This window comes from Acanthisitta chloris, unplaced genomic scaffold, assembly GCF_000695815.1.
Source record: "Acanthisitta chloris isolate BGI_N310 unplaced genomic scaffold, ASM69581v1 scaffold10858, whole genome shotgun sequence".
Taxonomy (NCBI): domain Eukaryota; kingdom Metazoa; phylum Chordata; class Aves; order Passeriformes; family Acanthisittidae; genus Acanthisitta; species Acanthisitta chloris.
Window position 1 is genome coordinate 13,642 of NW_008685372.1, and position 11,952 is coordinate 25,593.

Here is an 11,952-nt window from a genome sequence, read left to right on the forward strand (position 1 = left end):
GGAAACAGCATTACCCTAGAATCGTATTTGATTTTACAGAATGCTGTAAGAAAAAGCGTTTTTAGAAGCCCAGAATTGAGCTACTTTACCCCACTCTCTCTATATGCACTTGTTGCTCATACATGATGCCAAACAGCTAGTGCTTCCAGCACAAGAGCCTTCTAATGCCATGAGAGAAAGAATAAAGGATAATCTCTGCACTGTTGTACTACTGCTGCTTTCCAACAGGGCAGTTGTTCAGACCACTGATGTGTCCTGGGCAATTACATTTTTTGTAAGGTAGTTTCACAGTACTCCCCAATACAAGGAGAGGTAAGCAGCTTAGGACTGTTTTAGTGCCTCTGTGCCAACAGCAAACATACACAAAACTACTGATTTTCTGCCCAGACCAGGATGGTGGTGAGAAGCAGTGTATCAGCACAGTATCCCAGTTCAACACCAAACATCACAACCTGTGTAGTTTTTGAAACCTTATCATCAGTAGGAAGCAATTCACAAGGGAACACAGTACAGAACACAGCAAATACTGCTCTCATAGAATAAATTCTGTGTGGATCTAGCAGTTTGCCTTGAAAGTTTGGGTTTTATTACTTAACCACCCCAGTTCAAATCCTTCCACTTAATTTATGATTTTGAAAACTACTGTAAATATGCAAGACAATTTTTTTTGTCATTCATGTAGTTCCTTCAGTGTGGTTTTCAGAATTTAAATCAGTTACTTAATTTCTAGAGGAGTATTTACTTCTGTCATTTGCTCTGTGCTACTGTTCATGGTAGTCCCACCTCACACACAGAAAACCTCATCTGATAACCCTTGTGCTTACAGTTATTCCCAAGATTAGAAGTACTAATTTTCATTGCTTCTTTTAAGAAATTTATTTCCTTTTATAGACCCACTTATTACTTCCTAACCTTTGAAAAGAAATGTTATTTCCTTCAACACAAGAAAAGAATTCCCTAATGATCCAAGCTTCCCTCAAATCAAGAAAAATCTCATCTCTCATTTTTTTGATCCAGTGATGTGGAAACATTTATTGCCTTCATTTCCATTTCTCACTGTAGCACATCATATTGGCAACTATAACTAAATAGCATCCAAACCCTGAATACATACAGCTGGAAATTTTGCTATGGGACTACTGACTGCAAGAAAGTTCAGTGACATCAGAATGAAATGAGACTCACAGCCAAGGGAATGGATCTTTACATCTCTCAAAGCTGTGGACAAACCATCCTATGGCCAAATTGCCACAGCAACGTTTAGCCTTGGCTAGTTACAGAAACAAACAAATGGTCTTACCTGTTTAGCATTGCTATTAGCTGTTTTCTTCATTTCATCAAGAAGTCCTCTAGAAGTTTTAAGATCCTAAATAGGAAACAAAAAGCCACAGAAATCAGCAAACTCATATGGTCACTCCAATTTGGGTTATAAGAGCCCTGATAACCAGGGCAGTGTTATGCTTTTATCACCTTGTTCAAAGCAACAGAAGAATTGTTTGACTTTGCCTTTTTTATGAAAGAAGGAAATAATTAAAATCTATTCCAATGGGTTGCAGCTTTCCTTACCAATCTCCAAACCTAGTGGCTCAAGTGTTTTCTTAAATTATAGTCAAAGTTCTTACACTTTTGCTTGAAATCTTATTTCTACATAAACACAGAAACCATCAGTGAGCTTAGACTGCAATACAGAGTTCTGGCAAAGAGCAGAGAAGAGGACATGAGAACAGAAAATCAGTGCAAGAAAGGAAAAACCTAGAATGGCTTATCTGTTTTGCCATTCAGTTAATTCAACCTAATCTACTCTTTTAAACTAAGCAAGAACAAGTCTTCTTGCCTAGAGAGCAAGAAAATTCATTTACTACTTGTCTCCAGAGGAAAATTAATACCTATAATATTGTGCTTCTGAAGTATGCAGCACACAAAAGGATTTGAAGGGCTCCCACAGACTTGGGGCTGCAGGACAGGTCATGAGAACAAAATCCTGTGACACCTCTCTCTGGATCAGCTTTCCGAAGGACAGGATCACAGCAGTGATCTGATTGATCCCCACAGGCAGCCCTTTCTGATTTTGGATTAGATCTTCCTTCATGGCATATTTCACGGACATTTTAGGAGCACTTACAGAATGACTATGCAACTGTGTTCCAGTTATTGGAGAAGTTGGTGCTTATCAGCAAGATGTTGTGATTGCCTGTGCAAGAATTCAGCCCTGTTCAGTTGAAACTTCATTTAGCTTAAATCACCTGTACTGAAGTTGACTAAACTGAGTTAGTTCACGGATAGTGGTAGGCTAAACACATGCAAATCAACAGGAACAGCAGCTCAGCTTGTGAGCAATAGCTTTCAAACACCCCATACTGTAACTGAACTCAGTTTTGTGCCCAGAGCCAACATGGGCTCTAGCATTGTCTCACAAAGTTTCCTAGGTATTATGGAAAGAATTCTCCTCTCCTCCTAAAAATGAGGCTGATGCAATTCTACAGGTGCTGCTGAGCCAGTATGTGTTATAGATGTGCATTTTTACAATAACAGAGAATTAGAATTCTGAGTCAGTTCTGTAAGCCACTCAAAGCTATCAGCCCTCAAACAAGGCAGAAGCTGAGCTGTCACAGCTCTGGCTAGGAGATAGCTACAACAGCTAAGGAAGCAACAGAGCATAAGCATGGCCTGACCTAACAGGCCCATGCTTTAACATGTCATCTAACAGAAAAGACTACTGTTTTATAAGGTTTAAAAACAAATAAACAACCACCAATGTATACTGTAAAACTAGGTTCTGAATTTGACAACAAGTCCAGAGGTTTATCCACACACTACTAACATACCACAGGGAAATATTAGCTTAATCAAGTCAGAGTATCCCACAGCCTATGTCAAGTTTTATTCAGGAATGGAGTCACTTAACCAAGAACAAAGGACTTCTAGTTACCTTTAAGTAGAACTTTGATATCTCAAACAGTCGCTGGCTGCAGGATGCAAAGCACTTGTGATCCTCTGCAATGCCGTATTTTCGAAGAGTCTTAGCAACCACCTCCTTCAGCATCTTGGAAACAGCAGAAACACAAAAGTTCATCTCAATCATTGACATGAAAAATTGACCAAGGGAAGTTTAAAAAAACCAAAATAGAAAACCTGATGTTTTTTAATCTTGCCTCTGTCTAATCCATTGCTCAAATGCCATCAGCCCACTGACCAAATCTGAGCAGAGTTATTTAACTCTTTCCATTTCCTTCATCTAGAAAAATTAAGGAAATGTTTACATGCCAAAGCAATGTAAAGGATCAGTTGGAAGAGAGATAAAAAAATCAATATTGGCTTCGTTTTTTTCTTCCCCCAAAACAAGATAAGTTTTCTTTATATTGATATTCCTTTGTTGGACACATCCATATTTTAAAAGTAATTTAAAAAATCTGAAACCACAGTCACATTAGAAAATTCCCTCTGTCATTTTTTCTATCAGAGATGTTTAAACTTTGCTGTATGTCTGAATGAGCCACACCAGTTTACGCTTACTTGGGTCATCCCAACTTGCCTGTGACAGTACAACACCAACATTCTTGCACTGACCTCTCTGCACCCTGGGGTTAATTGAAAATTAGGATCACCATGCCAGAACAGTTTTGTGCATTGCATTTTAAAAGAGGCATTGCTAATATACACAGCTATTAATCAAACATTATTGCACCATCGTAGTTAAATGTTATCTCAATTAATGGACTTGTACAACTACTGAAATACCATTTTATTCTCAGAATAATCTGTTCTTCCACAATGGCTTTGACCCTTTCAGCACAGATGTTTCTTTGGTGCTTTTAGGTTTTATATTAATCTACATTTCGTAACTCCTACTCACTGATATTCATTTCCACCATTTTTATTCCTACTTGTTATCTCTCTCAACCTTAATTCCCTGGGCATGATAAAATACTTCTTACATACTGTTTCATTCCTTGCTTCTGTAGCACTCTCCTCAGTGACTTCAGGATTCACTTACACACGTGAACAGAATGAAATGTAACAATAATATAATGACAATTCACTTTGACTTAAAAATTTTTTTCAAACCAAGTCCCATGGAAAGAAGTGTAGCAGATGCTTTTTCACTGAGCAAATAACACAGATATCTACCCTCGTGTGTTTCTGGGATCTCGATTCCTTCGCAGGCTTTGAGGGCTCAGATTCAGCAGCATTTATGTGACTGGCTGGGCCAGCCAGAGTGGTCACTGTGTGGGGCTGCTCAGGCTGCCTCAACGGCATCGCGGCCAACGCAACTGATCTCTCGGCGCGCTTCCTCGTGACAGCAGCTGCACAGTGACTCCCACTGCTCCCGCTCGCCTGGGAGAGAAGGGAATCTGTACTCTCAGATTTGGTCAGCCTAGGGAGAATTAAAAAAAAGAAAAGATAAAAATCAGTGAAACAGGTTTTAGATTTTGTACTGGTTATTTCGGTGCCATTGTTTCTGCTTTAGAGGATGCTGCCTCAAAGCAGTAAGTACTGTACGTGCTTGCAAACAGCATCTGGGAACAGCAGACAGGAAGGCAGGATTCTATTATGCAACATTTTTTGCATTAGAAGAACACTGCTGACTGGATTGGTCTCTGATACATAGACCCATTGCACCTCTGATTAAAAAAGTCTAGAAACAAACTGAAGAAATCAGATAACTAAGGAAATAAAACTCTTTGGTAGAAGAGGTAGTTTTGCATATGGACCCTTCATCTAGACAGCTGTGAAGAACACAGTTTGCTGGCCTCAAGTCTTATGATGAGACAAAACTTCTTGAAACTATCTAACTTCTGTTGGCCCTACAGGAATGTCACAACCCATCTTTAACTACAGGAAGTTGGGTGTTGGAATTCTATGGGAACATTGTAATCCTTGGTCCTTCAACTCTAAGAGTGTTAGTAATGCCAAAACTCCAACTTGCGAAGTGTTAAGTACAATTACACCTTTTCTAGCTATTCAGTAAGCTGCAAAAGATAGGAATATTCCTAAAACCATACCACTGTTAAAGGCTTACTGTGATCAGACTGCAAAGGGTATCAAACTGGAAAGATGGAAGAAGTGAAGTATTACTGTAAAAAGTGAATTCAGAAGCAGTGCCATATAGCAGCTATTTTTCATTGATGCAAAGAGTTTACATCTTCAGAGTAAGGACAAGGTACAAAGGGAAATCTTAAAAACTCAACTTCCAGAAAAGACTTTAATAAACGAGGCTGACAATAAGATTGAATTTTGGTAGGTCATCTTATGCCAGCAGTCCTTTGGATTAGAAATTCAATTATTCTGTTTGTACAGTACTTGGCTTCCTAAACCTCTCGTTGTTTATTTGTACTGCAGCAGCACTGACAGTTTCAGTCCTAGATGAGGCTATCTGTCATCTTTTCAAAGCCACTTGAGACTTGCAAGATACAACTCCAAATCTCTTAAATAAAAGGTGCCTGTGCTGCATGGTTTTGATTAATCTACTGCTATCAATGAGAGGTCACACTTGAGAAAAAAAATGAACCTATAGAAGAGGATTAAACAACTCGAACATTTGTCTAGATAGCTTCACTGAAACATTGAGATAAAAAAAAAGATGCAGTTCACAAGAGACTACTGAAATATTTCATGCTAAAGATTCATTTTATTCAGTACATTACCTTTTCTTGGGATGAAAGCAATCCAAGTCTTTTGATCTGCATTTTAGCCTTGATGTCTCTGTTTTGAATTCACTTTGTAAAGTCTCTCCATCAGGGACACTTCCAGGCTCTGACAAGACTGCGGGAGACGGGAGAGGACTCAAGACAACTGGCACAGGGCAGCACTCTTTGGTGCAAGTAGTCTGAGTTTCATAGCGAATAAGTCGAGTCTGAAGCTCAGCATACCCCACATCTCTCTCTAAGGATCTTCTGTTATCTAGACAATACCTAAAATTGAAATTGGGTGAGAAACCTGTGAGAGAAAGTCTCTGCTTTATTACTATCAGAAAAAAAACCCAGAAAAACTTACTTTTGACAACCATGTGAACTCCAAAAACATTTTTTTTGTTTGAACTGGTGTACTGCTCTGAAAGATAACTTAGAACAGTCCAGTAAATTAACACACACCTGATTGATTTAAGAGTAAAGTCCAATTCCTACAAAGAAGCTGAATCATATGCTATTTGCAAGTCTTTATCCTGGGGTTTTATACATGATTTCTATGGACATTAGCAGAATGTTTTCCTTGACCAAGAAGTGTCTGCCATCTGCATTCTCTGAAATGCAACCTTTAGCTTTGTCTCTCACATTGCTTTATGAGAGATTCATGTATTTTATAACCTAAAATTACAAAAATCATCACTGAACAAGCACAAGTTTCCTACTGACTACAATGGATATGTGGTTAAATCAATCAAATCAAAAGAAGAAACTGCATTAAATAAACTGTAGAATACCATGGGATAAAGCCTGCAGAGGGAAGAGGAGCCCAAGAAAGATGGTTAGTATTCAAGAAGCACCTCCTCCAAGCTCAGGAGCAATGCATTCCAGCAAAGAGCAAGTCAGATGAAAAGGCCAAGAGGCCTGTGTGGGTGAACATGGAGCACCTGGACAAACTCAAATACAGTGGAGCTGAAGGGTAACATGAACAGTGCTAACTCAGTGAAACACACTCATGAGTTTACAACACCACAAACTGCATCTTAACTAACTTTTCTCTGGTGTAAATGATTTCCAAGATTCCTTGCAAGAGACTAGAGTTCCATCACCCAGTAATTCACATTACCTCTATGCAGGGAAAGGTCCCAGTATTATCCAGTATTACTTCATCCTTTCCTTAAGAAGCATTGTGAACAATGCGAGCTATGCTCAGCCCACCCTCCAAACTGCTCAGCAATGTTTTACACTCTTAGAAACTCTGGACACATTTGTTACTTTTATCTCTTCACATGGAGTCATATTAAATCACTAGATCTGATTTTTCCACTTTCTTCAGAGTATTTTCATATTCTGGGGGAAATTCACTTTTCTAGTAACAGACCAGTGAATGCATTTCTACAGTTGAGTAAGACTTTCCATTCGAAATAAATTCATTATCTGATCAGAAACTAAGTTCTCTTAGCTTACAAATTTCAAGGTATTTAATTTTCCTCATTTATATTCTCAGTCCCGTGAGTACTCACATCCCATGTAAAGATAAAAATCTATTTATCTTTAGAAGTTAAATTGCTATTTTACTCACTGCTTTAATGGCAATTACTTTCTCTTTCCAACACAGGATTCCAGTGTTTGGCACATGTTCATTACACCAAAAATCTGATTTAATCATAAATAGGAACAGCCTCATCTTCACAAGTCCTGATCCTCATGGGGGACTTCAACCACCCCAGATTCTGCTGGAGGGACAATCCACTGGAGGTTCCTGGAATGTGTTGATGATAACTTCCTTCTCTGAGTGAGGTGAGATGCTATGCTGGACCTTGTTCCCACCAATAAGGATGGGCTGGTGGGAAACATGGAGCTCAAGGGCAGCCTTGGCTGCAATGACCATTACATAGTGCAGTTTGAGATCCCCAGGGCAGCAAGGAGGGTGCACAGCAAGCTCACTACACTGGACTTCAGGAGAGTAGACTTTGGCCTCTTTAAAGATCTGCTTGGTAGAATACCATGGGATAAACCCTCTGGAGGGAAGAGGAGCCCAAGATGGTTAGTATTAAAGAAGCACCTCCTCCAAGCTCAGGAGCAATGCATTCCAGCACAGAACAAGTCAGACAAAAATGCCAAGAGGCCTGTGGGGGTGAACATGGAGCACCTGGACAAACTCAAACACAAAAATGAAGCCTACAGAGGGTAGAAGCAAGGACAGGAATCCTGGGAGGAAAGCAGAGAAACTGCCTGAGAAGCAGGGATCAGATGGGAAAGCTAAAGCCCTGATAGAATTCAGTCTGGCCAGGGACATCCCAGACAACAAGAAAAGCTTCTTTAAGTATGTTGGTGATAAAGACTAGGGAAAATGTGGGCACTCTCCAGAAGGAAACAAGAGACCTGATTACCTGGGATATGGAGAAGGCTCATGGAGTTACTCAACAAAGTTTTTGTCTGTCTTCACCACTGAGTGCTTCAGCCACACTGCTAGAGCAGAAGGCAAAGGCAGGGACTGGGACAATGAAGAACTGCCTACTGTAGGAGAAGATCGGGGTTGAAAACATCTAAGGAACCTGAAGGTGCACAAGTTGAAAACATCCAAGGAACCTGAAGGTGCACAAGTCCATGGGACCTGATGAGATGCATCCATGAGTCCTGAGAGAACTGGCAGATGAAGAGGTTAAGCCACGATTTATCATATTTAAGAAGTCATGGCATTCCAGTGAAGTTCCCACTGACTGGAAAAGAGGAAGTATGATCCCCATTTTTAAAAAGGAAAACAAGGAAGATCCAGGGAACTACAGACCAGTCAGTCTCACCTTTGTGCCCAGCAAGATCATGGAGCAGATCCTCCTGGAAACTACAGTGAGGCACATGTAAAATAATGAGATGACTGGTGACAGCCAACATGGCTTCACTAATGGAAAATCATACATGACAAATCTGGTGGTCTTCTACAGCAGGGTTACAGGGCTGGTGGATACGGGAAGAACAACTGCTACAATCTAACTGGACTTGTGCCAAGCATTTGACTTCAGTGAATGGACTGGCTAGATGGTCACACTCAGAGTTGTGGTCAACACCTTGATGTCCAGGTGGAGGGCAGTGATGGGTGGCATTCCTCAGGGGTCAGTATGGGACTGGCGCTGTTTAATATCTTTGCTGGTGACAGACAGCAGGATTGTGTGCACCCTCAGCAAGTCTGCTGACAACACCAAGCTGTGTGCTGCAGTTAATACGTTGGAAGGAAAGGAAGCCATCCAGAAGGACCTGGACAGGCTTGAGAGGTGGGCCCCTCTTGTTGAACCTCGTGAGGTTCAACAAGGCCAAGTGTTGTCCTGCACCTGGCTGAGAGCAATCCCAGGCACCAACACAGGCTGAATGCAGAATGGATTAAGAGCAGCACTAAGAAGAAGGATGTGAGGATTTTGGTGCCCCTGCCCATGGCACAGGCATCGGAACTAGATCTTTAACGTCCCTTCCAAGTCAAAGCATTCTGAGAACTGCTACTCCTTGTTTTGTTGACAAGACTTTACCTCCAAATACAAATACAGCAGCTAAGCAGATGGAAACTGCAATAATGACTCCATGGTACAAATCACTTCTGCTCCAAAACCACAATACCATTGCTACAATATGTTCTGCTCATACAGCTGCAGGGTCCTCCCTTTCACAGTAGTTTCTACTATCTCACTCTACTGCTTCTCTCCCATATTGCTGAGCACATTCCCCCTGTAACATTAACATGCCAGGGTCTCCCTCCTCTCCACAATACCCATGCCTCCCCTGTGGTCTATGCCTGTCATATTTTGCCATGAGAAGAGGCAGCACAAGCTGTACTGTGTCTAATTGAAATCCCAGGCACATTCCTTGCTGAGGTCAGCAAGATACCACATCACAACAGACAATGGCCAAGTTGTTTCTTCCCACACCTACCATATGCATTTCACTTACTTATCCAGTTGCCTCTCTGGGCCACTTTATGACAAATCTAAGAAGCCTAACAGGCTCATGAGTTACTACTCAGAAAAAGAGAAGAAATAGGTAACTGAAGAGATAGAACGAGTGCTTGAATTCCCTAGAGAACATGGCTAAAATTACTAGATATTAAACATAAGCTTAACCAAACTATTTGTAAAATTGATAGTAAAAAAATACCAGCAATATCATTAGTCACATTCTAATAATCTGAAAATGTGACTTTAGGAGGCAGCAGAAATTTGCAGGAAGATCAAACTGCCTACACTTGGTATCTACTGCATTTCTTAATATATACTATGCTAAGACTGAGACTGTCTATATGGAAGAGTTAAGCTGAACTATGGAATCATAGACTCATAGACTGTTAAGGGGTTGGAATGAACCTTAGAGATCATCTAGTCCCAACACCCCCTGCCATGGGCAGGGACACCTTCCATTACACCAGTTTGCTCAAGGCTTTATCCAACCTGGCTTTGAACACTGCGAGGACTGGGGCAACCATGACCTCCTTTGTGCAAGCTGTTCCAGTGTCTTACCACTCTCACATTAAAAAGTTTTTTCCTAGTATCTAATCTAACTTTCCCCTCTTTCAATTTAAACCCATTACTCCTTGTTCTATCACTGCAGTTCCTAACAAAGGAACCTACCTACTCTAGTGTTCCTGTATGTCTTTTTCTTCTCTCAATGACAATTCTAAATTGGTTTTATACAGCTACATTACATGAGGTTTACTCATCTGTAGTTTTGACAAGTAATCATTGCTAGATGGGACTAAATACAGTCCTAACCGTATCGATCCTTTTGAACATTCTTACCACCAACACTTACCTGTTGGTGTTGTTTTCAGGTTCCTGAACATACAGGTAGCTTCACAGCAGGTCTCATAAACATTATGACTATTAGTTTGAAAGGGCCTACAATTAAATTTCAAAGTAGAAACTATGTTCACGCGCTGCCCCTGGAGCTTGGTATGTACTAATGAACCCTATTTCCCTTGACACTTATTTCTGAATTAAAATCTTCAGACACTGAGAATGGCTTCAGCAGTACAGCTTAGAAAAAACCTAAAAGTTTTTCATACTACCATCAAGGCAGGAGTGTTTCAATTTAAACCAGTGACTAAAATAAAGCAAAGAAAAGGAGAGGTGGCATGTGCAAAGCTTCCAATGAAGGAAGAGGATATATAAAATTTTCCATAATTAATATACATGTTGCTTGAAATGTTTCTAATTATACCTAGACTGGAAACTAAAAAATAATTTTGGGAAAAGAAGCCAGGAAACTTACTCAAGTCCATGATAATGGCATCCAGCTGCTTTTTCAAAAGGCAAACCTCTGAGTTTCCGAGGGGTAAGCTCTGGTGTCAAAAGAAATGCGTTTTCACTAAAAGAAGAAAAATACAGATCTATTTTGACTAGTTGCAGTCATTATACTTCCAAAAATCAGAAACAAATGCCTTGACGTCGAAAGACCAAAACAGCATGCCTTGCAGCTAAGCCCCCAGGGTAAAGCATCAATGGAAAATTAAATCTTTATTGAAGTGAGAATGTAAATTCAGCTAATTCCTACTGAGGTGTTATTATTACAGAAACTCTTAGACATTTCAACCAGTTGAGGTCATTGCTCCAAATAATTTACCAAAAAAACAGGCAAATATCACCCCATTTCACAATGGGGCAACTGAGCAGTAGAATGAACTGAGAGGAAGTGGGAAGTAACCTCCCATTTTTCAATCCAGCACTGTAAGCAGTTAATTTCTTCCCTTTAGCTTCAAGCTGTTGTCTCACCTAGCATTCACCTTTCCCAGGTTTCATAACCTACAACTTGTCTCCAGTGATATTTCAATTCCAGCTAGTGACTCTCTGCAACTAAATCATATGAATGTGTTTGTTTGAAAGTATTTTAACAGAATATGCCATTGCAAGATGGACAGATTCCTGCCAGATTCCAGCATACCGTCACATCTCATCTCTAAAGGAGAGAAGAGATGAAGATGTAGCAGTATCTGAAACTTAACACCATGCTTCTGGGAGTTTGGATAGCCAGAAAGCTGAACATGAGCCAGCAGTGAGCTCAGGTGGCCAAGAAGGCCAATGGCATCCTGGCCTGGATCAGGAACAGCACGGTCAGCAGGACCAGGGAGGTGATTCTGCCTCTGCACTCGGCGCTGGTGAGGCCACAACTTGAGTACTGTGTACAGTTCTGGGCCCCTCAGTTCAGGAAGGATATTGAGGTGCTGGAGCAGGTCCAGAGAAGAGCAACGAGGCTGGTGAAGGGACTCGAGCACAAGTGCCATGAGGAGAGGCTGAGGGAGCTGGGGGTGTTTAGCCTCGAGAAGAGGAGGCTCAGGGGAGACCTTATC

At 40.7% G+C, this 11,952-nt stretch overlaps 1 protein-coding gene across 1 annotated transcript in view; it reads right to left on the minus strand.

Moving 5' to 3' along the window:
* MTBP (MDM2 binding protein) overlaps positions 1–11,952 on the minus strand; it is a gene marked incomplete at its 5' end in the record, with an annotated part of 29,063 nt that overhangs the window by 195 nt on the left and 16,916 nt on the right. The window contains 5 exons of the mRNA XM_009079741.1: positions 1,301–1,366; positions 2,930–3,043; positions 4,129–4,375; positions 5,646–5,912; positions 10,878–10,973. Coding sequence (XP_009077989.1) covers positions 1,301–1,366; positions 2,930–3,043; positions 4,129–4,375; positions 5,646–5,912; positions 10,878–10,973 — 790 coding nt within the window. The remainder of the gene's footprint in view (positions 1–1,300; positions 1,367–2,929; positions 3,044–4,128; positions 4,376–5,645; positions 5,913–10,877; positions 10,974–11,952) is intronic.